The 25,624-nt window shown below is 39.9% G+C and overlaps 4 protein-coding genes across 7 annotated transcripts; 3 read left to right on the top strand and 1 right to left on the bottom strand.

The window, feature by feature from the left end:
- Positions 1 to 531: 531 nt before the first annotated feature.
- Positions 532 to 1,205, bottom strand: LOC133848286 (uncharacterized). 2 transcript variants are annotated; one of them, XM_062283786.1, is made up of 3 exons: positions 1,006 to 1,205; positions 752 to 939; positions 532 to 694 (listed from the first exon to the last, which is right to left on the bottom strand). In XM_062283786.1, the coding sequence occupies exons 1-3, from the start codon at positions 1,092 to 1,094 to the stop codon at positions 561 to 563; spliced, it is 411 nt and encodes a 136-aa protein (XP_062139770.1). In that variant the 5' UTR covers positions 1,095 to 1,205; the 3' UTR covers positions 532 to 560. The 2 variants fall into 2 exon arrangements, with proteins under 2 accessions (XP_062139770.1, XP_062139769.1); XM_062283785.1 differs by having other exon boundaries at positions 532 to 939; positions 1,006 to 1,204.
- Positions 1,206 to 1,865: 660 nt separating this feature from the next.
- Positions 1,866 to 8,625, top strand: LOC133848285 (cytochrome P450 4d1). Of its 2 annotated transcripts, none has more exons than XM_062283783.1 (3): positions 1,866 to 2,498; positions 7,489 to 8,118; positions 8,182 to 8,619. In XM_062283783.1, the coding sequence occupies exons 1-3, from the start codon at positions 1,907 to 1,909 to the stop codon at positions 8,529 to 8,531; spliced, it is 1,572 nt and encodes a 523-aa protein (XP_062139767.1). In that variant the 5' UTR covers positions 1,866 to 1,906; the 3' UTR covers positions 8,532 to 8,619. The 2 variants fall into 2 exon arrangements, with proteins under 2 accessions (XP_062139767.1, XP_062139768.1); XM_062283784.1 differs by lacking the exon at positions 1,866 to 2,498 and adding an exon at positions 5,346 to 5,936 and having other exon boundaries at positions 8,182 to 8,625.
- A 2,316-nt stretch (positions 8,626 to 10,941) lies between these two features.
- Positions 10,942 to 12,598, top strand: LOC133848921 (uncharacterized). Of its 2 annotated transcripts, none has more exons than XM_062284665.1 (4): positions 10,942 to 11,149; positions 11,224 to 11,520; positions 11,875 to 12,050; positions 12,125 to 12,598. In XM_062284665.1, the coding sequence occupies exons 1-4, from the start codon at positions 11,027 to 11,029 to the stop codon at positions 12,159 to 12,161; spliced, it is 633 nt and encodes a 210-aa protein (XP_062140649.1). In that variant the 5' UTR covers positions 10,942 to 11,026; the 3' UTR covers positions 12,162 to 12,598. The 2 variants fall into 2 exon arrangements, with proteins under 2 accessions (XP_062140649.1, XP_062140650.1); XM_062284666.1 differs by having other exon boundaries at positions 11,875 to 12,045.
- Positions 12,599 to 14,285: 1,687 nt separating this feature from the next.
- Positions 14,286 to 19,954, top strand: LOC133847664 (putative ATP-dependent RNA helicase DHX57). The gene is given in 6 exon segments (XM_062282841.1): positions 14,286 to 14,479; positions 14,546 to 16,644; positions 17,325 to 17,458; positions 17,460 to 18,287; positions 18,977 to 19,178; positions 19,242 to 19,954. Coding segments are annotated over 6 exon segments (3,900 nt in total). The 5' UTR covers positions 14,286 to 14,408; the 3' UTR covers positions 19,808 to 19,954.
- Positions 19,955 to 25,624: the final 5,670 nt, after the last annotated feature.

Consider the following 25,624-nt stretch of genomic DNA (forward strand, 5'->3'; position numbering starts at 1 on the left):
ACCTGTTTGTTCGCCTTCCAAGCGTTTTTGAAGTCTAGTGTTAGGTTTGCTTGGAGCCTCAAGCCTCGGAGTAGTTTCTATTTGGACTCGGGGATCTATCAGGGTTGACATTAAGAAGGAAGATTGATCAGTAGCTGTGTGAGCTCCATTACCTGTTTGTTCGCCTGCCAAACGTTTTTGAAGTCTAGTGTTAGGTTTGCTTGGAGCCTCAAGCCTCGGAGTAGTTTCTATTTGGACTCGGGGATCTATCAGGGTTGACATTAAGAAGGAAGATTGATCAGTAGCTGTGTGAGCTCCATTACCTGTTTGTTCGCCTGCCAAACGTTTTTGTAGTCTAGTGTTAGGTTTGCTTGGAGCCTCAAGCCTCGAAGTAATTTCTATTGTGATTCTGGGATCTATCAGGGTTGACATTAAGAAGGAAGATTGATCAGTAGCTGTGTGAGCTCCATTACCTGTTTGTTCGCCTTCCAAGCGTTTTTGAAGTCTAGTGTTAGGTTTGCTTGGAGCCTCAAGCCTCGGAGTAGTTTCTATTTGGACTTGGGGATCTATCAGGGTTGACATTAAGAAGGAAGATTGATCAGTAGCTGTGTGAGCTCCATTACCTGTTTGTTCGCCTTCCAAGCGTTTTGAAGTCTAGTGTTAGGTTTGCTTGGAGCCTCAAGCCTCGGAGTAGTTTCTATTTGGACTTGGGGATCTATCAGGGTTGACATTAAGAAGGAAGATTGATCAGTAGCTGTGTGAGCTCCATTACCTGTTTGTTCGCCTGCCAAACGTTTTTGTAGTCTAGTGTTAGGTTTTTTAGTAGGTTCTCGCTTCTCCAGTTCTGGGGGCCCATTTACGGCTGGCATTGGATCCGCTTTTTGGGGAGCAGTCGTTGTGCCTGCATTTATGATTATCTTTGAATTTGGGCCGCGCTTTTTAAGCGCTTGTTTCGATGTTCTATTAATGGGAGACTCAAAAACATAAATATGTTGTTGGCTGGAAGAAATCAAAGCTGAAGCTTACGATGGTTCATTCATCAAAGCGCAGTCTGTCATGTCAACTGGCCGTTCTTTTTCCACTGGATGCTTTCCATTCAAATTAACATCAGCCATCGTGATCGCTTTCGTGAAAAATAAAGGACAAATTTTTCGAATAATAATAAATAATTTTAAATAATTTTACACGATATTTTACACGGCAATAAATGACAAGTGACAAAAGCCAAAGGAAAGTAAAAATGTTACAACCTACTGATGTTAAAACTTGGAAAGCAATGAATTCAAATTGAAGTAGGTTTAAACATAATAAAGTAATCATTAATAGTCTGTTCTTTTTATGTCAAAATCTATTAAGTTTTATTTGTATTCTTTTATTTGTGGCTTTCAAGTCGAATTATTGAGTTTGTTTCTCCCCGTTCGTCTCCTTTTCGAAGTGTGACCTTACTCTTAGATTTCGATTGCAGCGATAACGTTTTTTCCTCTTTCAAAGTGTGACCCTTGTTCGCGATTTCGATTCCTTACAGGTGTGAGCTTTTTCCTTGATTTCGATTGTATCGATAACTTTGAAAGAAATCGGTTGTGAGAATTTTCCAAGTCGTTTGCAGAATTAAGGTGAATTTGCAAAATGTATTTTTATAAATGAAAACTGTTGTGACGTATACGCAATGCAATGTATTGCGCATAAGCAGCGTGCATCGTTGTGGGGTTAAGCATAATTCTGTTGAATCAGCATTACAATCACAATTTCAGAAGAGTGTCAAACATTGATCTTAAAATGTTGTTGTTCATCATCCATTTCGTCATTTATTTGACCTGTCGACGCGACCCTTGATAAGCAAACATAAATAAATAAATGGTAAGCTGTTGATAAAGAGTGCGCCTTGGATTCGGCTGCTGCTCAGTTCATCTCTGAGATCGCTTTGGCGATGTTGTCGTTGGCATCACTGCTTTTCACCGGCATTTGTCTGCTGCTCGCTCTGGTCAGCTGCTTTTGCTGGTCGCCGCTGTTGCGTTGGCTCCGCGCTCGTCGTCGCCTGGAGGAACTTGCTGCTTGTTATCCCGGTCCCAAACTCTGGCCACTGCTGGGCAATGCGCCCATCTTCTTTGGCCTCGAGCCAGCCGATGTTTGTCAGCTGATCGCCGATCTAGCTGACGAACATGGCGACACCTTCTATCTGCGTCTCGGCACCACTTTCAGCCTCCTCATGTTCGATCCCCGCGACGTCGAAGTCGTCCTCGGCAACACACAACTGCTGGACAAGGCCATCGAATACAATTTCCTAATGCGCTGGCTCAACGAAGGACTCCTCGTGAGTCGTGGTCGCAAGTGGCACAAGCGGAGGAAGATCATCACGCCTGCGTTTCACTTTCGCATCCTCGAACAGTTTGTGGAGATCTTTGAGCGGCAGTCGCGTCAGTTGATCAAGTCTTTGCACGAGGCACGCGACAGCAATGGACAGCAGCAGCTGATCGAGTTGGGGCATGCCTCGCATCTCTGCACCCTGGACATCATCTGTGGTGAGTTGTGACTCAAAGCATATATTTATTATTTATTTATTCACGGGTATTACAACTTTGTACCGGCAGGCAGAACGAGGCTTGATCAGCGTCAACAGCCGAGACGATCTAGTCATGTCCGTCTGTCCATCTGTCTGTCTGTCCGTCCGTATGAACATCTAGATCTTAGAGACTATAAGAGATAGAGCTATAATTTTTTATACCCGCTACCCACAGGGTAGAAGGGTATTATAACTTTGGTCCGGCAGGACATATATGTAACAGGTAGAAAGAAGCTTGATCAGCGTCAACAGCCGAGACGATCTAGTCATGTCCGTCTGTCCATCTGTCTGTCTGTCCGTCCGTCCGTATGAACATCTAGATCTTAGAGACTATAAGAGATAGAGCTATAATTTTTTGCTATGTCTGCACGCAGATCAAGATTGTTTAAAATTTTCGCCCCGCCCACTTCCGGCCCGCAAATCAATAAAAATCGCCTACTTGCTAGGGGTCTTAGTTGCTTTGGCTTTGGTATATTTTGAATGCGGTACTATATCGATATACCAAATATACCATTCGTTATATTTTTAGTATTTTTGTAGTATTTTCGATATATTTTGAGAATAATACCGCTATATTCAAAATGGGTAGCAGGTATCTCAGAGTCGAGCATACTCGACTGTAGCTTCCTTACTTGTTATACATAATAATATAATAACTAAAAGAATGGAGCGCTTGCTACTAAGGTCATCGACTCGATAGTTAACTTATTTGTTGCTTAATATGTTGTCTAAGAATTTGATAAGTATTTTTATATTATTGTGCGTAGGTAAGGTAAAAAGAGAGGTAGCTTGCATCTGTCGAAATAGGCAGATCCTCGGGTTATTAAGTTGCAGGCAGGTATCTAAGATGTTGCATGTCGCATTGATAAATCTCCCCCGCTTAGATTTTCCTTTTAGTAGGTGCTCGGGGGTTAAAGCCTACATATAATATATGCTTTGCCTGTACTTGCCAAATCTCAAGTACAACAAATAATAATACCATAGATTAATTTCATTCAGCTTCGACTCTGTACTATGAACTTTTGTATATAACATATTTCATAATCTATTCAACACATATGTTGTATATTAGGCAAATCAGCTTTAGTTAGTTGAACTCTTCCTAACACACATCTTAACATATCATAGGTTGTAAAGAACCCTGATCGTAACTATTTGAAGGCACTTTTTAGTTCATATTATTCAGATCCATATAATTCATCCTTATGAATTCCGTCGCATCGCATCTGAAACAATAACTGTTAAAATATACCGAAAAAATACTATACAAAATACCTCTAAAATAGTATGCCATGAATGTAATATACAAAATATAGCTTTCGGTATTTTTTGTATATGTATTATAACTGAAATAGAGTACAATATATACTAAAATGCCCCTGCGGTATTTTCCCAGTATTTTTAAAATATTTGTTGGTATATTTTAACTAGAATATCGCAATGTTTTGCTTTTAAAGTACCAAATATACTAGATTTTTGGAGATGCCTGTTATATATATTTCCTGTTATATTATTCTTCCTCCCTATGGCTAGCGGGTGTAAATAATCTAGGAATTAATCCTGAGCTAAAGAAAGGCAGCAATTAATCCCTGCCATATTCTTTCATCTCTCAAAAAACAGTATTTAATCGTTATTCGTTCTTTTCAAAAAAACACATATAAAGAAAGCAAGCAACAATTAAACCTAATCATATCTAATGAAGGCCGTAAATTGACTTGCTAATCATATCGAAAGAAATGCAATAATTGTTGCTAAACTTTCCGCCTAAGCCACTCGACATTGTCACTGAATCACTGAGGCTGATATGATAAGTAAATGAAGTACACTGAAAAAAATAATGAAGAAAACTATCAATTTTAGAATTCCACAAAAAAACGGAATTTTGAATACAGATTTTTCCAACCTGAAATATTTGTTTCAAGAAGTTATTTGGAAAAGTTTTCATTCTCAAGATTCAAGATTTTCCAATCTGTAATTTTCGTTTTAGAAATTGATTTTGAAGATCGAAAAGTTTTCATATTCAAGATTGAAGAAGATTGAACTCTTGTTTCCTGAATATTTTAATGTGGAAATCTTGTTTCAAGAAATTATTTTAAGGATCGAAAAGTTTTCATACTCCACATTCAAGATTTCCTGAATATTTCAATTTTGAATTCTTGTTCCAAGAAATTATTTTAAGGATCGAAAAGTTTTCATACTCCACATTCAAGATTTCCTGAATATTTCAATTTTGAATTCTAGTTTCAAAAAATTATTCTTAAAATCGAAAAGTTTTCATACTCCAGATTCAAGATATAATATTTCAATTTGGAATTCTTGTTCCAAGAAATTATTTTGAAGATCGAAAAGTTTTGAAGTCTTGTTTCCTGAATTGCTTAGTGTGGAATTCTTGGTTGCAGAATTGTTATTGAGGATTGAAAACATGTTTAAAAATACAATGTTTTCTCTCAGTGAATTGATCATAAACTAAACTGCGACTTTTAGTTTTCAATTGCTAACCCGAAGTGCTTGTATGCATCTATTCCCCCCATTGGCCTTGGCCCTGAGAATTAGCCAAATAGCCAAAGACTGGATCGATAGAGCGTCATCGTCGCTGGGTCTAAAGTACCCAGAACCCAGAGTACCGAGTACCGATTATTTTTCGGCCACCCGTTAAGATGCTGTCGCTGCGATTAGGACGATTAGATAGGTGAGCATAACAAACGTTGGCCGGATAAGCAGCCATTTGGCCTAGATTAGATTCCTGCCCCCGCAATAAAAGTTTGCTTTGGAGTTTGTAAGTAACTCGGTCAGTCAGTCAGTTTTCAGTTTGAATAATTCATTGATGAAATGTGGTTGCTTCTGTTGGGACTTCTTGTGGGCAGCGGCCTCTTTGCTGCGCTGCTCATCTATCAGCTAAAGTACAAGCACCTGATTGAGGTCACACGGAATTTAGCGAGTCCGCCAGCTCTGCCCATTTTGGGGCATGCCCATCACATTGTGGGCAAGGCGCCGCATGAGTTGATCGAGCTGATTATGAACTTTATGGAGACATATGCCAAGGATGGCACACTCAAAGTCTGGCTGGGCCCCGAGCTCAATATGCTGATGGCCAATCCCAAGGATGTCGAGGTTGTGCTCGGCACATTGCGGTTCAATGACAAGGCCGGAGAATACAATGCTTTGGAACCGTGGCTGAAGCAGGGATTGCTCGTGAGTCGGGGTCGCAAGTGGCACAAGAGGAGGAAGATCATCACGCCCGCGTTCCACTTTAAGATACTCGATGAGTTTGTCGACATCTTTGAGCGTGAGTCGCGTGTGCTGCTCAAGAATCTGGAGCGGGAGCGACGACAGCAGGGCGAGATCGGTTTCAATCTCTACGATTGGATCAATCTCTGCACCATGGACACCATTGGCGGTAGGCTTAAGTGCATTGCACTCGATTTTAATCAGCTTCGAGATCAGCGTTATCAATCAGTTTAGATTCCCTATAAATAGCACAGATTAGCTGGTTTAGTGCGCGACTCGCCTATGAGTAACTAACAAAAAGTGCTTCACTCTCTATGGATCAAAGTTCCATTATTATAAAATGTGTGGCCGCTAAGCGAGATATGCCCAACGCAAAACTTTTCTGCATGTTCTTTTCATCTTTTACTGGCATTTGCTATAGACTGCAATCGATCAGTTTTAGGCCTTGCATAAAGTATTTTATTTTACTTTAAATATGCCGCTAAGTGAGTTCTTTCATAGAAAACGGCCGCTAAGCGAGATATGCTCAACATGAAACTTTTCTGTATGTTCATCTTTTCATCTTTTACTGGCATTTGCTATAGACTGCAATCGATCAGTTTTAGGCCTTGCATAAAGTATTTTATTTCACTTTAAATATGCCGCTAAGTGAGTTCTTTCATAGAAAGCGGCCGCTAAGCGGGATATGCTCAACGTAAAGCTTTCAGTAGTGGCAAATTTCTGTATGTTAATAATCTATTATTGGTGTAATCGATCACTTACCTTAGACCTTGGTCACGAAATCTATTTAATAATTAGCGATATATGAATGACTCGAAATGTCTAGCAAAAAGTCAAATAATGACGAGCGGCGAACTTGAACTTAATGATTATGTTATCTTATTATCTATGTATCTATATATGTTGAATTCTCATGTAGTGGAGAAAGGAAGTTTTCCATAGCAACTATCTATGTTTTATTTATAAATTGTAAGTAGAACTTGCTTTAATTATTTATTAATTTAATTATGTTAGCACACACAGCAGTGAACATTGAAATGCTTACGACGTTCACTTTTAAAATTGAAAAATACTTTTACGAACGTAACATCGAGATAAAATTGAGTTATAACAGCTTAATGTATTTATTTTTAAATAATTCAACAATTTCAAGCAGAGAAATTTTACGAGATTTTTGCTTGTTTTGTATCGCTATGTTTCATTTTACAAAAACAATGGGCAAGCGATCAACTAACAAAAAGAAATATGCGAAAAAGAAACCGTTATGTAGTTTTGTATCTGTCGCACTGCTATTTCAAAGTTTACAGTTATCAACTATACTATACTACATAGAGAAAGGAAGCTTTCCTTAGCAACCTATCTTGAACATCTGTTACTTCCACTTAATAATTATGTTAGTATATACAACTACGCCTTCAACTCTACACACCTGCTGAATTGTCATGTAATAGGGAAAGGAAACTTTCCATAGCCGTCCATCTACGCAATTATATTTTATTTATAACTTGTACTTAATAATTATATTAGTATATGTTATACAACTACGACTTCAACTCTACACACCTGCTGAATTGTCATGTAATGGGGAAAGGAAACTTTCTTTCCATAGCAACTTATCTACGCAGCTATGCTTGATAATATGCTTATATCAATATGCTGATAATCAATATGCTGATTAAGCAAAGCGACTAATCAACTTTTCACCCCCCGCCCCCGTTTAGAAACTGCGATGGGCGTCTCGATCAATGCACAGACGAACGTGGACTCGGAGTACGTGAGGGCAGTGAAGACGATCTCGATGGTGCTGCACAAGCGGATGTTCAACATCTTCTATCGCTTCGAGCTGACCTACAGACTGACGCCTCTGGCTCAGGCCGAGAAGCGAGCGCTCAATGTGCTGCACAATTTCACCGAGAAGATCATTGTGCAGCGTCGTGAGGAGCTGATGCGTGGCACAGCCACAGCTGCCACGAAACAGAGCGAGGAGGATGTGGCGGTCGGGGCGAAGCGTAAGATGGCATTCTTGGACATACTGCTGCAGTCGCATATCGATGACAAGCCGCTGACCAATCTCGATATACGCGAGGAGGTCGATACGTTTATGTTTGAGGGTCACGACACCACATCCTCGGCCCTGATGTTCTTCTTCTACAACATTGCCACGCATCCCGAATGCCAGCGGAAATGTGTCGAGGAAATTGTCTCGGTGCTGGGCAGGAACAAAGAGACGCCGGTCACATATGAGCTGCTCAATAAGCTGCACTACATCGATCTGTGCATCAAGGAGACCCTCCGCATGTATCCCTCAGTGCCGCTGCTCGGTCGCAAGGTGCTCGAGGAGTGTGAGATCAGTGAGTGCAGGGATTTGTTTTATCTCACTCTGCCTTTGTTAAATACTTCCTTCTTCGTTTTAGATGGCAAAATCATTCCCGCCGGCACCAACATTGGCATCTCGCCGCTCTATTTGGGTCGTCGCGAGGAGCTCTTCAGTGAGCCGAACAGCTTCAAGCCGGAGCGTTTCGATGTCGTCACCAGTGCCGAGAAACTCAATCCCTATGCCTACATTCCATTCTCGGCCGGACCCCGCAATTGCATTGGGCAAAAGTTCGCGGTGCTTGAGATCAAGGCCATTGTTGCCAATGTGCTGCGACACTTTGAGATCGACTTTGTCGGCGACACGTCGGAGCCCCCGGTTCTCATTGCCGAGCTCATTTTGCGCACCAAGGATCCGCTCATGTTCAAGCTGAAGGAGCGGTCGCTTTAATTCCACATTGCGATGATTCGCAACTGCCAAAATCCTTCAAGTCATACATTTAATATATAACTTTTCCAATTTACACTTGTATATACATACATATTTTTTTTAACTAAATAAATTGATTTTTAAGCAAATATATTTTAACAGCATTAGAAGTAGTTAAAAGATTCAACACAACATAAACTAGAGTTGCTCTTTAGTAGAGTCTTTAACATTGTATATATAGTATATTTAAATACCAAAAATTTAATTGGATAACATGAAAGATGCAGAAATTAAACTTAAAAAAGAAGGAGCTCTTTAGCAGTCATGAAAATTGTATATATATAGTATATGTATATATATATACATATATATCAAAAATGTAATTCATATGCAAATATATTGAACAGATTATGGATAAGAACTAGATGAAAGATCCAAATAACATAAACATGAAGGTGCTCTCTAACAGACTCTTTAAAATTCTATTTATGTATATAGTATATTTAAATAACAGAAATTTCATTCATATACTTGACATATTTGCATTAAATTTAGGCTTATGCTCTATGCAAAAATAAAAAGAGAAACAAGTCAGATACAGTTCAGTTTAGAAAGCATTAACAAGACTTTTAAACAAGTTTTTCATTTACTATACTTTCTATTCTAAGATAGAATACAGTTACTTTCTGGAGGCATGGAGACTCCAGGAGTTGCCAATCAATTTGTGATTGTGTGGCAACGCCAAAATATGCCGCATTGATTCAAATGTGCTTGGAGTGAATGTTGAAGTACGCTGTGAAAGTAAATACTTTTTAAATTGTTATCAAAAATATTTAATAAAAAACTAAAATTTGTATTATTGGCACAATTTCAGAAGAATAATAGTCTGCAATAGAATTAAAATCTGTTCTGTAGGCAACACATCAATTAGAAAGAGAAGTACAACGAAGGCTAGAAATAATACCAAAAAAATTACGTTATTCTAGCCTTTATTTTATACATAGTAAGTGTCATAAGTATTTAATCAAAATGCAACTAAAACTTCAAATTTATAAGAAATAAATCCGTGTAAACGTGTGTGAGTAAAGCAGCCAGCAAACAAACAGCAAAACAACAAAAAAAAGTGTATATTATATGTACTATATGTATATGAATGGATGTTAATGTGATTAATCCAAGGGCTTCTCCCTGGACATGTGATCGTGAATAGCATAGCAGAGTTTCTCCACATAGTCCGGATCCATTTCACGTATAATGTGCAAAGCACAGCTGAGCAAATTAATATTCCGAATGCCACGCTGTTCATCGAGATGCCGATCGCCATTGACAGCAGCCTGTGATCGTGGCGTCTGCTGCTGTTTGCGATCAATGATGACATCCAAGGCACCGCGACGCATTCGAGCGGCAGCAGCAGCGGCGCCAGCGGCGGCAGCAACTTTGGCAGTGCGAGACTTTTGACGCATCTGGTTGATGTTCAGATGTTGCTGCCAATCCTCGTAAGGATCGTACATGAGCAGATCGGGCGAGGAAATCGGCATTGGAGTGCCTGGACGTGGTGGAGCAGCAGCTTCAGCTTGTGGTGGCATCTGAGATCCCTCCTCCATTGGTATATTTATGGCACGTGGTGGCGGTGTTGACGGTGACATCCCCAAAGTGTTTGTTGAAGTATCATTCTCGAGAGACGGCGACATCGGTGGAGCTGCCAATGGTAAAGTTGGAGTGTTTGTTTTCGTTTCTTGAAGCGGTGACAAATTAATCGGTTTCTCAAGTGTTTTATTTGTTATTTCAGTTTGCGTCACTCCAGGTGACACTTTCCCAATATCCGACTGCTTCTTGGGTGTTACCACCTGCATCCCGGGAGTGTCCACTCGTTGTTTATGTGTTTTGAGTGCAGCCAACTTTGATGGTAGCTTTGGCGTGTTCATCTGTGCTTTTGTCGATACCTTCGGAGTATCCGGTGGCGAGCGTAGGATCAACGGACGCGGCATGAACGGTGAATCGGTTGTCAAATTTGATATCGGCTCTTCAGTTGTCATCTTCGTAGGCGAAGCGTTGACCACGGTGGAGTCTTTCCGTATTGTAGAAGTCCCTTTTTCGATATTAGTTTGCGACTTATTGATTTTTGCCTTGTTCAATTTGATTTCAACAAGTGTTTGTTCAGATTCCAATTTTGTGCTCTTGCACACCACTTTCTTTTTGTCCTCCATGATATTCTTCTGAAATGAAGCCAAAATTACAAATTATAGTTTGTACTAAATATTTCTGAAATCAATTGAAAAAGTATTTACTTTCACAGCATACTACAATATTACCTCCAAGCACATTTGAATTAATGCGGCATATGTTGGCGTTGCCACACAATCATAAACTGATTGGCTGAACTGGTTGGCAGCGCCTTGCAGGCGTACAATAATGGCCGCCATATTTTGTCATTCCAACTAAAAGCGCAAAGCGTACGTGCAATATTTTTTGTGTTCTGGCATTGAGAACGAAAATCAATTAAATACATAAACAATATGGCGGACGCGAATGATAATGCCTGTGACTATGATATGGAAATGGGAGCAGCTGATATTGATCTGAGCGTGGAAATCAAAAATCTAATGCAAAAATTTGGCGTGCAAACTTTAAAAATGCTGGTAAGCAACATTGTAACAACACTTTTAAATATTTATCTATGAAACAATGTATTTACATGTTTTTCTTATTTTAGGAGTTGCAAAATCGTCGAATAGGCAGCGCAGTGGCTAGAGACGAACAAACTTACAAAAATCTTATTGAGAAGATGAGCCTGTTGTGCGGCTTAAATAGACCACAAATTGACCCCAATAAGACTACAATAGGGCAAATTGACAAGATCCATGGCGAAATACTGCAGCAATTTAAAAAATTGTTTGACTCGGAGGACGATTACATGCGTGCTTATGACCAACATTGTAAGGCGATTAAAAAAAATAAAAAGATCAGCAAGGTTGGATCACAAGTTGGATATGATGAATTCACCACCATGGTAACTAATGAATATTTCATTATAATTATTAAAACATCGATATTATATAGCCATCTGCGAAGTTCTTTGCAGCCAAAATGTATTTTGTTTTAGAAGCATTTTGATTCTTGAGCAGAAAATAGCTGTTAATTTAACATCTGTTTTGCGGTGTGGCCACATGCAAAATTTCTGCAACAACGTATTATGGGCGAGGAAATATACCAATGTTGGTATATTTACATCGCAATAATAAAAATAACATGTAAACCCAACTTAAATTAGCTACTTATGCCGCATTTCGTTCAAAAATGGAAATCGCAAGGAATGAAGTATCATGCCGTAAACTACATAGTTAATTGTATTTATTTTTAATAGCCCCACGCAGCTTTGGAGGATTGCATTGCTCAATTACAGCGCCAACATCTTCAACTCAAAAAATCTTCCAAAGCGATGCGCGAAAAACGTATCGTAAAGCAAAAGGAATACGAGGCAAAGTATAATGCGATTATCAAGGAATTTGAACAACTCGAAAAATATGACTTGGAGGCACAGTAAGTGGAAATTACATCCATTTGTATATAGAATAATATATGTATATACTTACCGTGCGTAATTATAATTACAGGGAGACACTCGAGTTGCTGAGATTTGAATCCAAGTAGAAATTTGGTTCGTTGCCTTACACACAATCTGCTCTCTAGCCGTTTCAATGATAAATGGAGATTTGAATTTGTTTTAGGCATACAACAGCCGCTTGGCCTACTTGAACTTGGCTTACCCACTTGAAAGAGACTACTTGGATCAATTTTTTATCAAGTGATCAACTTTTTTGACGACTCTTATGTTAAGACGTTTTAAATTTGAAAACATTTAAAGCGTTCAAAGAATATATAGAGCGCTCTTACTTTCGTTTTTGTTCATAATTATAACTATTCCACTTGCTAAAAGTACTTTATAAACTACAGACACAGCCACTGCTGCAATTACTTTAATTTGGCTTAAAGCTGACAACTAAGAATAATTGAAAATTGAATTAATCTGTTATCAATAAGCGACATTTTGATCTAAACAAATGTAATACACATTGTTTTTATTTGTTAAGTTTTTATTCACCTTGTTAGAATAGTCACAATTCGGCCTTCTAATGAAGTTATTTGGATCTATGGGCTTGTGGACAACAATTTAAGGCTGAGCAGGCGGCCAAATTTGCGAGTTCATTCTGCGCACTGGCGGCTTAGCATTAATAATTCTGGGCTTAGGAGTTCCCATTGTGTGCCGCTGATTTGAAACTTCGGCGGCTTCTTTGAATAAATCGGCGGCCTGCGAGTCTTCATTTTATGCATTTTTGTTGGCTGTCGATCGAGAGTTTTGTCCATTTTTGGCGGCTTAAGCGTTGTGGATGTCGAAATGGGCCTTCTGCATTGACAATCTGCGACATGGAACTTTTCATTTTGAGCATTGCGGACGGTTTTCCAGTCGTCATTTTTAATGTGCTGCTCAATCGATCAATCAATTGCTTGCAAAAAATTTTCAAAATATCACTTAATACGCATATCGATAGCTACGATCATGCGAAAGCAACCCTACGAAGTAAAGTGGAAAAATATCACAGTCAGGAGACGCTAAAGCTAGCGCAACGTTCAAATTATTGTATATTTTTGTGTCGAATATTAATTATTGTGATTTAATTGGCGATGAATATGGACAAGTGGAGTGATCATGCATGCGATTTTGAGATGGAAGTCGATGAACTGGATGAAGAGATCGTTGTTCAGCACCAAGTAAATGATAATAGCGCAATTTCCTCAGAAATTCAAAGCTTGATTAAGCAATTCGCAGAAGTCAAAATGGTATTTATAACATAATATTCATACATAGATTATCAAACTAATATTTTTTTTTTTTTTACATTTTTATAGCATTTTGATTGGGCTGCATCAGAAAACGCACTTTACGCGAATTTGCTCACGGGTATAAGAAAATTAAAGCAACGTGTTCGTGAACTTAGTTTTAATGTTATAGTAAGCACTTTTTAAAAAGAATAATACATATGTATGTATATTAAGTTATGTATGTACGATTTTATAGGGTTCGTCGATGGCAAATCAATGCGAGAAAGTTTTCGAAGAAAAAAATTTTTCTGGCGAGCGGACAATATGGTCTACAGCTTGACCAAAAAGCCGCAATTCTCATTCAAATTGATGGAATTGATTTGGACATTTTACAGCAGTTTAGCGATTTCTATAACTTGCAGCATGGTGATGTTAAAAAAAAGACTGCAAAAAGAGTTGCATTCAATAACTTCACTGATGTCACTGATGAGGTAAGTGCATATAATATTACGCTTGAACAATGTATAGCTATTAAATGCCATTTGTAAAATTTTCATCACTAGTTCAAATCGGCAAATGCAGACAACATACGCAGTATGAAATTTAAAGATCTGCAGTTCAAGGAAGCAGCTGAAGAGAAAGCTCTCTGGTGTGAGTTAAAGCAAACATATCAGCCACAGTTTGATGGACAGGAACAATGAAATCTCGATGAGTTAGTTTAGAAAACTTGAATTTTGCTCGTTTGTAATATGTGTTACGAAAATTTCAAATTTTATCGTTTATTACACACATGTATACTAACGAAATATTAAGCATTTAAATAAATAATCGTTTTTAATTTTTGTTCGATAATATCGTTGACTGCTGTGCATTTGTTGTTATCGAAAAACAATGTGCAAAAGGTGATCTGGCAACGCTGGAAATTCGATGCGCGTAGTGTATTACAATCAGCTGTACATTTATCGTTATCGAGACGACAACATCGTTGCTGTGGTGTGCAAAGCAAATTTAGATGCTTTTTTGGCCGTGGATTTATTAGCTTTAATTGTGAAATTCAAGTGAAGTGAAGTGTGTAACATGGACGAAACGTCGCGACAACACATCGATGACTATTGTTTCCTGCGCACGCCCAACGATGCACGCACAACGTGAGTGTCACGCCAGTGGCCACAATTCAATCACCAATCATTAACTCCCACATGAATTTTCTCCAGCAATGTGCCGGCTGTGCCGAAATCCGTACAGGAGAATGCAGCCCGTAAAACGGAGTTGCATGTGCTGCGTCTCAGCGAAGAGTCACAACAGCAAACCATGGACACGTTGCGTGCCATTCACGGTCCAGACTTTAAGCTGGACGACATCACCAAATACAAGGATCGGGGTCGCGGAGGCGGCGGGATTAAGCACGCCTACTGGGAGGATCGTGGCACGCTGCAGGTGCAAAGTGTGCAAGGTGTCAAGGCCCTCAACGGCAGCAGCTCGGCGGACGACGATCGTTTGCGTCGCTATGCGCTGCTCAAGCTCGAGAACTACGGTTTCCATGCGACGCACTGCATCGAAGCCTACGATCACTGCAACTACGACACAGAGGCGGCTCTCCTGCTGCTCTACAGACGCTACATGCGCGTGCCAGGCGATGAGAAGCCCGCTCTAGAGCCGCCCAGTGAAGCCGAGTTGCTGGACATGCGTGCAGACGAGAAAGAAGCACTCGAATCGATTTACGATCGCGCATACGAGGAACGTGAACGCAACAGTGTCTGGAATTTGAAATTCAAAATTGAGCATCTGCTGGCGCACAGTCCCTCCGAGGTGCGCAAAGCACGTGAAGCGGCGCTGGCGGCCGCAGCAGCCGTACGTCAGGCTGAGCTGGACAAGAAAAAGAAGGCGCCGCAACGCTGTCGCAACTTTGATCGCGACGGCACCTGCAAATATGGCCCCAAATGCCGGTTTGCCCATGTGCCGCCCCAACCCAGCAGCAGCAGCGATGTCGGCCAGCTGTCGACGCCGGAGCGCAAGCGTCTCGATCTCGATGAGAACGAGAACGAATTGTGGTTTCATGTGGAGGTGCGTTTCCCGCCCGGCAGTCGCTATCCCTACGAGGCGCCGTTCATCTACCTGAAAACCACCTGCCACGATATACCCCATGAGCTGCGGCTACGCTACGCTCGCCATTTGTATCGCGAGGCACGGGAAATTTGTCGCGACGGCATTCCGTGTGTGTACAGCGTCTGTGAGCTGCTGCAGACGGACGAGCAGCTGGCTGGGCACCTGGATACCGCACCGTTTCCCTCGCTAAAGCGTTCGCTGTTCTATGATGAGCCCGCCAATGGCTTGGATGACGATGGCAATGCCGAGATTGCTGCCAAACCGCGTCCCACGCACTACGAGCGTGGTCAGACGTCGCGCCAAGACGGCGCAGCTCAACAGCGCAGCGCTGCCGCGCTGGCCAAGGAGAATCGCCGCCTGGTGCAGTTGTATCAGGATCGGCGACGCGACGAACGCTATCACAAGGTGATCGAGGGCCGTCGACAGTTGCCAGCGTTTGCCGAAATGGAACGCATACTGGCGCTGATTGAGAGCTCGCCGGTCGTCGTCATCTCTGGCGAAACGGGCTGTGGCAAGAGCACCCAGGTGCCGCAATTCATACTCGACAATTGGTTCTTCCAGGCACTGCAGCAGCCGGTTAAAGCGGACCTGCCCCACGTCGAGATCATTTGCACGCAACCGCGACGCCTCTCAGCGATTGGTGTCGCGGAGCGTGTGGCGGCCGAGCGCTTGGATCGCATCGGGCAGCTGGTCGGCTATCAGATACGGCTGGAGAACAAGATCTCGGCGAGCACGCGTCTCAGTTTCTGCACCACGGGCATTCTGTTGCGTCGCCTTGCCTCCGATCCGCTGCTCGGCAGCGTCACGCACGTCATTGTCGATGAGGTGCACGAACGCTCGGAGGAATCGGATTTTCTGCTCCTCATACTCAAGCATCTGTTGCGCTCACGGCCCGATTTGAAAGTCATACTCATGTCCGCCACCCTGAATGCGTCGCTCTTTTCCAATTACTTTGGCGGTGCACCGGTGCTCGACATTCCGGGACGCACGTTTCCCGTGCAGCAGCTCTTCCTCGAGGACATTGTGGAGGCGAGTGATTTTGTCATGGAATGCGACACCAAGTTTTGTCGCAAGCTCAAGAAGAAGGAGCAGGATGTGCTCCAGATGGAGCTCGAATTCGCCGATGTCCAGGCCTCGGGCGAGCCTCCGGGACAAAAGATCAAGGACGAGAAGCTGACACTGGCGGAAACCTATCTGCGTTATGCGGGTGAGTCTTGACTATCAGATACGTATGTATATTTTGAATTTGGCTTGCATTTGCACAAAATGCAAACATGTAATTGAAAGTTAAAGCTGGTTCGCGTCTCGCCTAAGCACTGGTTAAAAAACAGGCTGCGATCTTAAATAATCCCCAGTTGAACTAAATCTTAAAAATTTCTAAACTTTTTTTTTTCACAAATTGAATTTAATTAATCATTTTAACTAAGTAAACTTGAACTAAGTCTTTAAAATTTTGAAGCCTTTTTCCACAAGTGAATTAAAATGAAAAAAAAGCTGCAGCTGGTTCGTGTCTTGCCTAAGCACTGGTTGAAAAACAGGCTGCGTTCTCAAACTGAATTTAATTAATCATTTTATAGTCTCCACTTTAACTAAATCTTTAAAACTTCTAAAGTTCTTTCCACAAACTGATTTTAATTAATCATTTATAGTCCCCACTTGAAACTAAATCTTTAAAACATCGAAGCTTTTTTTCACAAGTAAAATGAAAAAAAAAAGCTGAAGCTGGTTCGTGTCTTGCCTAAGCACTGGTTAAAAAACAGGCTGCGCTCTCAAAATGATTTTATATAATAATAATTTACTAAATTTGAAATCTCTAACCAATTGAATTAAAATGAAAAATCTCTCTGGTTTACAACTCTAAATAATTTGTGTCATCTCCTATTGCAGACTACAGCAAGACGACGTGCAAGAGCATCTACCTCATGGAGCCCATGCTGATCAATCCGGAGCTAATCGAGTCGGTGCTAAAGTACATTGTGGAGGGCGAACACGATTGGCCACGCGAGGGCAGCATACTCATCTTTTTTGCCCGGCTTCCAGGAGATACAAACGGTTCACGATGCACTCCTCGATAGCTCGATCTTCTCGCCGCGTGCCGGCAAATTTGTGCTTGTGCCACTGCACTCGGCACTCTCGAGCGAGGATCAGGCGCTGGTCTTCAAGCGTGCGCCGCCGGGCAAGCGAAAAATTGTGCTGAGCACGAACATTGCCGAGACATCGGTGACCATCGATGATTGTGTGTTTGTCATCGACTGCGGCCTGATGAAGGAGAAATGCTTTGACTCCAATCGCAACATGGAATCCCTCGACTTGGTTTGGGTGTCCAGAGCGAATGCCAAACAGCGCAAAGGTCGCGCCGGACGTGTCATGCCCGGCGTTTGCATACATCTCTATACGAGTTTTCGCTATCATCAGCACATATTGGCGCAACCGGTGCCGGAGATCCAGCGTGTGCCGCTCGAGCAGATTGTGCTGCGCATTAAGACGCTGCAAACGTTTGCCACACGCAACACGCTCTCCGTCCTGCTGGAGACACTTGAGGCGCCCACCGAGGACAGCGTCTTGGGTGCCCTGATGCGGTTGCGCGATGTCGGCGCCTTGGATGCCGAGGATCAGTTGACGCCGCTGGGTCATCATTTGGCCGCGTTGCCCGTGGACGTGCGCATTGGCAAGCTGATGTTGTACGGCGCCATCTTCCAGTGCCTGGACAGTGTGCTCACCATTGCCGCCTGCCTGGGCAACAAGTCGCCATTCGTCAGTCCGCTTAACAAGCGCGTGGAGGCCGATAAATGCAAGCGCAACTTTGCCCTGGGCAACAGCGATCATCTCACGGTGCTCAATGCGTATAGGGTAAGTAAAACAAATATATAATCAACTTATTTATCTACTCTGTCTATATCGAACTATTACTATTTCTGGAATGTATGAAAATACTTCAAATTTAGCATAATAGTTGATAATCATTATAACCATATTGTGGTATATTTTGTGATCTATGGTATATCGATATACTAAACATAGCTGTCGGTATATTTAAGTATTTTTATCGGTATATTCATATTACGGTATAGTTTCCACACTACGGTATAGTTTTAGTGTAGGAGTAGATCGTCATATCAAACATAGCCTTCGGAATTGTTTAGTATTTTTACGGGATATTCATATTTTGGTATATTTTGCACTCTATAGTATATTTTGAGTGTAGTAATATATCTATATACCAAATATAGCCTTCGACATGTTGTATTATTGTTTTCGGTATATTAATATGGTCTGTTTTATACTCCATATTCCGGGATATTCATATGTTGGCATATTTTGAGTGTAGTGATATACTTAACAAAGACTTCGGTATATTAATATAATGGTATATTTTGAGCGTAGTATTATATCGATATACTCAACATAATATATTAATATTGTGGTATATTTAAAATGAGTAGCTTATAAAATGGGTATCTTACAGTCGAGCACACTCGTCTAGCTTAGCTTCATTACTTACTTTAACAGTAAATTCAATATTCTTATCCATATCTTAGAAATGGCTGGATGTCTCGAAGCGTGGCAATTATGGCGCCAGTCGTAACTATGCCAACGAGAACTTTTTGTCGCTGAACACGCTGGAAACAATTGCGGACCTGAAGTATCAGTACCTGGAACTGCTCGTCTCTATTGGCTTTGTGCCCGTCAATGTGCCGCGTCGTCGCAAGAACGCCAGCGACAACATCCTGCAGCTGACAGGTAAGTAATTAAAGCATCGTATCGGAAATCTATGTATATTAAAACATTATCTCATCATTTTAGGTGCGGAGGCAAATCTGAATGGCGAGAACAATCGCTTGCTTACGTCGCTGCTTTGCGCTGCATTGTATCCGAACATTGTGAAGATTATGACACCAGAGCGCGTCTACATTCAAACAGCAGGCGGCGCTGTGCCTCGCGAGCCCAGCCATCTGGATTTGCGCTTCAAGACTAAAGGCGATGGCTATGTGCGCATTCATCCGTCGTCTGTCAACTCGCAGGTGGCGACGTTTCAGGCACCGTTTCTTGTCTACCAGGAGAAGGTGCGCACCAGCTCCATCTACATACGCGATTGCTCCATGTTGCCACTGATTGCTCTCGTGCTGTTTGCTGGCTCCGATTTTAAAGTGGAACTGCATGATGGTGATTTTCTGTTTCTACTCGAAAGCGGTTGGATCATCTTAAAGGCCCACAACTTGGAGACGGCCGAAATGGTGCAATGTCTGCGCACGGAGTTGATCAAGTTGCTCGAGGAGAAGATACGCGATCCCTGCCTAAATCTATTGCACCATCAAAATGGCTGCAAAATCATCTCCAACATTGCCTACTTGATCAGCAACAATAGCTGAAACTGATATTGAAACTGACGCCCAGTCGCAGTCGCCAGACTTCTTTGTGTTCTTCCATAGACCAATTTGATGTACGTTTAAAGTAGCCAAATTAGGCATGCAAACAGTTTACGTGTAATTAATATATTGTACAAACGAAACAACAAACCAAAGTATTTAATTTGCATATTTCTAAATCCAATCATGTGAAATTCAGTTTTCAAAGTCAATTTTCTATAAGCAAAAATGTTAGTTTAACGCGGCTCCTATAAGAAGTTTCATCCTTTGATATCCGTTTTTCGTAGTAGTGACAAAAAGTCTATTTGCACGCCAAAGCAGATCCTTGTAGTCCTTCAAATGGCTAAGATACAAGACATTTTTGTATTTTTAGCAATTCTAAATTCTGCGCCTCTATGATAGGCAACGATTATTTTGCGCTTCCTGAGTTTAATTATAGTTGTGACAACAATCCATAGATGGCGCCACACCAGTTACTTTCTGTGCATCTGCTTGCTGTTGATTTATGTTTGCCTGGTGGTTGAGCTGCTAATTGAGTCAATTTTGCGCTTCATGAGGTAAGTTGTAGTTACGATATCAACCCGTAGATGGCGCCACACCAATTACTTTCTGTACGTCTGCTTATTGCTGATTTATGTTCGCCTGGTATTTCAGCTGTTGATTGAGAACTTTTTGAGCTTCTCGAGTTTAACTGTAGTTGCGACAGCAACCCATAGATGGCGCCACATGAGTGACTTTCTGTACGTCTGCTTGTTGCTGATTTATGTTCACCTGGTATTTCAGCTAATGATTTCCTACTATTAATGCGTCGTCGGTCACGGTGATTTTGAGTGGACAGCAACAACAACTGCAATCGTATGGAGGAAAATAAATGATGCAAACGCTGTTTTATTTATTACTATGTCTATTAACTTATGACAATTATATTTGATATTTAACAATATGGCATACATTTTTTAAATTACAAGTTCCAATCGTTTAATAAAATGAGAGGTCAAACAGAAGGTAAGTGAAAAGGTAAGAACCATAAAGTAATTAAATAAGGAGAAAAACAAAAGCTAATATTGCTGCAGAGGTAGGTATTAATAGGAATAAACAATATCTTTTAAACAGTAAGTGCGGTAAGCATTTATCGACTAACTAGGTCCTGTTTAAAATGGTAAACAAATTAAACCGATAATGAATTCGGTAAAGGACATTTATATCATCTTTCTACTTTCGGATATATTCAGGACATTGTGTTTCTTGCCATTTACTTTTCGTATTGAGACGAGATGTTTCAAGCGTTGGATGATGCCAATCGATAGATTTCGTCCCCACGAATCGAACGCACTAAGTCCGGTCAAAATGCGTAAGGATATAGTCGAGCAACGGCAATTTATTAAAAATTTGAAATAACATAAGCAGTTTACATAAAATAATTTTTTGTTGCATACTTTAGGGATGAGTAATTGCAAATGGTTGACGACAGCAAACTATAGATGGCGCTACTAAATGTCTGCACTTTTGCTTGCTGCTGACTTATGTTCGCCTGGTATTTCATCTGCTGACGCGGCACTTTTTGGCGTTCGTGGCATTGCCGCGCAACTATTTTAGGTGTCGAGGTTCCGAGAACGGGCGACAGATGGCGCCACTGAGCAACCCTGTGATTTTTTGTGTTTCTGCTTGCTAGTGATTTATGTTCGCCTGGTATTTCAGCAGTTGATTGAGAACTTTTTTGCGCTTCACAAAATTAATTGTAGTTGAGACGGCAGCCAATAGATGGCGCCACTCCAGGTATTTTCTGTGTATCTACTTGCTGTGGATTTATGTTCGCCTGGTATTTCATCACATGACGTGTCACTTTTTTGACGACTTTGAGTGGCCAACAACAACAACAATCAATAATTGTTGTTATTACTAATGTTGTTGTTGTAGTAGCGATTGTCTTTGTAGTTTTGGAAACAGTTCAAAATTGGAAATTTCAGGATAACTCGAGAGCTACAAGGACACGATCCGAATGTTCTTTGGCCAGAAGATAGACCTTATTAATACACACCGCTTTGCCAGAACAAACTTGGCACTTTTTTAGCTGCGACGACAAAAACAACAACTTCTCTGTTTGCTTACCTCTGTTAATTTCAATTTGTTTAATTCTGTGAGTGCATCCTACTTCTGTTAGCCTGGTAAAATAATTCAAATTTGCATTATTTTACTGGCGATTACGCTTGGCAAATAGTGAATAAACAAATTAAATAAAATACTTACTTGTATTACTTAGCTTTAAGTAGTTAAATAAAAACTTGGTTTATTAAACTTTTATATTTTATTAATTTTCTTTTATTACATTTGTGCACATAAATAAAAAACAAAGGGTTTAGTATGATTTTTTATTACTAAATTTAAAGTAATCATTTTATCCATGTCTTCTGCACAGCTTAAATCATACTTACTATTTAGAAAGATTAAAAGAGCTTAAAGATGCTCGGCGTTGGTTTCTCTAATACCAATATTTCCTCGATCCTGAAATATAGAATAAAATATATGTATATATTTCAAAATATGCTCTGACTCAATGAATTGCAATATAACAAACTAGCTTTGAAAACTTGTCGTTTAAGAAATCTTGAAAGCTGCGAAAGTTAACGAAAAATAGATAGGTTTCAAATATAATAAAATAATGTAATTTTCCACTTATAGAAATTTGTAATACACAGTCGCAGTACTTTTAAATTATTTAACAATTTTTTTGCATGATACCCTTTAGTTTAATAAACTGTCTTTTCTTCCCTCGATTGGTAACTTTAAGAAGAAAAGACCATATAGTAAAGGTTATACAAGAGAATATAAATCAGAATGGATCTAACTCTTAAATGAGTAATAATATATATATTAATATAATATATAATATTAAATGTATATGGTAAAGAAAATATTGGCTGATGGGGCTTTCGACTCCAATATTCTTTTGGCTTTAAATAACAAGAACAAAAAGATTAAAATGAATAGCAAAAAAGGTTCACAACTTTGTTATGTTCGCTTTGGAAGTTGTTGTACAGGGTATACGAATGATATGTGTATCCGTTAAGTTCATTTTAAAGTGCGTAAATCTGCAAACAAAATATATATGGGCTATGACAAGTGCTATGTTTAAAAAGTTTGTGAAATTCCCGAAATCAATAATAATATTACGAATTCCAACTCATGAGTTGCGAGTATTTTTATTTGCATTCGATCAGTCATCAGACTCGTATATAACGATGACAAGTTGAGTTTTTTTTTGCCACTTTTTGGGAGGGTGGAGACTTGTCAACTTTTAGGCGCAGACATCGAGACATCAACATTTTGGAGATATCATCAACTTCCGAATGAAAGGTTTAATCAATCATGCAAAACCGTTAAGACAGCGAGTATGTTTGTGTTGTGTTGTCTGTTGTCTGTTGCCGCCTGGTGACCATCAAACAAATATTCCACGATCGATCTATAAATCAGGTGTGACAGTGTGTGTGTGTGTGTGTGTGTATGTCTGAAAATCGAACCCATCAATTACAATTCATTTGAATTTATTTAAATACACTTGATACGCGTTTGCCGGCAGTGTTGTTCTTGTTTTCTGTTTAATATATACACATATGTATATATTTTGTTTGTTTTTTTGAAATATTCGATTCTGGTCGAGTCGATACATCAAAGTATCAAATGCACCTAATACGATAGTAATTAATTATACTTATCAATGATAAGCGGATAAATATGCGCTTAATTCACATGAATCACAATCGTCATCGCAATTGGGGGGAATCAGAATCGGAATCAGAATCGGATGTGGATGTGGAATTCAACTCAACTCGAGTCAAGTCAACTTAACTCTCAATTTTCAAACGCTTGTCGTTATTATTATTACCTTTCCACTTCCTGCATCTCGCGCTCTTCCTCTTACTTCTCTCTCTGTCTCTATTCCCTTGCGATTTGTTTGTGCTTCGGGATTTGCTCTCTATGATATTTCGCACTTCTTTGTTGCTTTCATCGGGCATCTTTTAGCACCTCGTTCCGAGTTATTTGCACGCTCTGATTTTTCTGGCTTATCGGTTTCTCCCCTAAACAAAACTAATGCGGTCTCTTTCTCTCCCTCTCTGTTTTAACTATACAACATTATTATTATTCATATTTTGTTTTGTATCAATTTTCATTATCATTTTTCCAGTTTTTAATCCTAGTAATCTTAAGTCAGCTAGCTTAACTCGAAAGTTATATAAATAAATAAAGAATTTATAAATAATTAAAGCATTACCTACGAATGTTGAACAAATACAAATGCTATTTTTGTCAAGTTTCTATGCTGGCATTTTATTTTAAGTTTCAGCCGAAGACTTTATTTAATCTTCAGGAAACATTCATAATGAAACGCTTTTGATCATTTAAAAATTATAGAACTATTTACTCCAAAAAAAGTGCTTGTCTATCTTTCAATCAAAATGTTTTAAACATTTCCACCAAAAAAATATTAAGAATCTCTTTTTAAATATACTAATTAAGTTTTTTTTTTGTGCTGTTGAAAATGTTTACAAATATTTTATTTATAGAAAAGCTTTTTAAGTGACTCATACATTTTGGATTTGCGAATTGTAGTTTTATTCTGCTGATAAGTGAGGTTAGGGACACTTAAGTAGGGCATTGCGGCACTTATTACAAATTATTTATGTTTTATTGTATATATAGATATTTATAATTACACAGAGAGAAATAAATCTAGATTGAATAAATCTTCATTTAAGATTTTTTCGATCGCAAAAAAGTACAATTTGAGTCATAATCTAGAATTAATCTAGATCGTTTGATTTAGATTTAAGAGTTTGCATTTTTGGTTCATTTTTAAAATTCAACTATTCTTGAAATAAGATGAAAGTCTTTTAATCTAGAATTGTTGATCGATTTTCTAACTTGATTAAAGAATAAACCTTCTGGGTTCAAATTTGATATACAAACAATCTTGATTCAAGACTTTTGATAAAAGAAAGATAAATCCAACCAACTGAAAGATGTAATATCGGTTAATTTAATATTCATTATACAATTTACTTATTGCTTAAACAGACAAACTGTAAATAAAAGAGTAAAAAAAGAAATTCCTGATTTTTCTGATTTCTTTTTGTTATTAAATGCATTCTCTTCTATGCTTGCGTAGGTCATTAAATGTTTCACGCTAGCCAAGCTCATTAACCATCATCGACATCGGCATCGGCGGCTATTTGCTCCACTTTTCGCATTGTTGTTGTTGTTGTTTTCGTTTCTGCTACTGCTGAGGCTACCACTTAAAGCGTGAGTTTTGTTTGTGAGCACTAAGCCGACGCTGGCGTCGCTGTCAACGCCGACTGCAACAGCGACTGCGACATCTCTTATCCAGTGCGCGAGTGCGAATGTGAATGTGAAGGCAACGGCGATGACGATGACGATGGCGTCGACACTCGTCGAGTGTTTTCTTATCAACACTATCTTTCGATGATGTTCTTGTTCTTGTTGTTGTTGCTGCTGCTGCTGCTGTGCAAGCTATCTCTGCTCTGCTCTGCTCTCATCTTTAGCCTTAAATTGCAAGAAAGAGCAACAACTAAAAGCAATGCGAATTATGAGTGTCATCAGCCGTCGCAGTCGCACTGCTTCCCAAAATGCAGGCGAACAAAAGTAACGGGCCATGCGCGTGCGCACAGTGTGCAAAGGTCCATGGAAAAGTCAGCGAATCCTGCGAGTTAGTTTTTGTTGTTGTTTGGTTTTCTTTATTCAATAAGTGAAGAAAATATGAGAGTCAGTGCAAAAGGTGCATAGCCATATACATAAATCGATGGG

The sequence above is a fragment of the Drosophila sulfurigaster genome, chromosome X (assembly GCF_023558435.1).
Source record: "Drosophila sulfurigaster albostrigata strain 15112-1811.04 chromosome X, ASM2355843v2, whole genome shotgun sequence".
In the NCBI taxonomy this organism is placed as follows: Eukaryota; Metazoa; Arthropoda; class Insecta; order Diptera; family Drosophilidae; genus Drosophila; species Drosophila sulfurigaster.

What these genes read in the sequence shown, in the direction of transcription:
- LOC133848286 (XM_062283785.1), bottom strand. Translation starts at nt 1,094, where the DNA reads ATGGCTGATGTTAATTTGAATGGAAAGCATCCAGTGGAAAAAGAACGG. An exon ending in GCTTTGATGAATGAACCATC is followed by an intron (nt 940 to 1,005) that starts GTAAGCTTCAGC and finishes TCCCATTAATAG; the next exon opens with AACATCGAAACAAGCGCTTA.
- LOC133848285 (XM_062283783.1), top strand. Translation starts at nt 1,907, where the DNA reads ATGTTGTCGTTGGCATCACTGCTTTTCACCGGCATTTGTCTGCTGCTC. An exon ending in CACCCTGGACATCATCTGTG is followed by an intron (nt 2,499 to 7,488) that starts GTGAGTTGTGAC and finishes GCCCCCGTTTAG; the next exon opens with AAACTGCGATGGGCGTCTCG. An exon ending in GCTCGAGGAGTGTGAGATCA is followed by an intron (nt 8,119 to 8,181) that starts GTGAGTGCAGGG and finishes TCTTCGTTTTAG; the next exon opens with ATGGCAAAATCATTCCCGCC.
- LOC133848921 (XM_062284665.1), top strand. Translation starts at nt 11,027, where the DNA reads ATGGCGGACGCGAATGATAATGCCTGTGACTATGATATGGAAATGGGA. An exon ending in ATGATGAATTCACCACCATG is followed by an intron (nt 11,521 to 11,874) that starts GTAACTAATGAA and finishes TATTTTTAATAG; the next exon opens with CCCCACGCAGCTTTGGAGGA. An exon ending in AAATATGACTTGGAGGCACA is followed by an intron (nt 12,051 to 12,124) that starts GTAAGTGGAAAT and finishes TTATAATTACAG; the next exon opens with GGAGACACTCGAGTTGCTGA.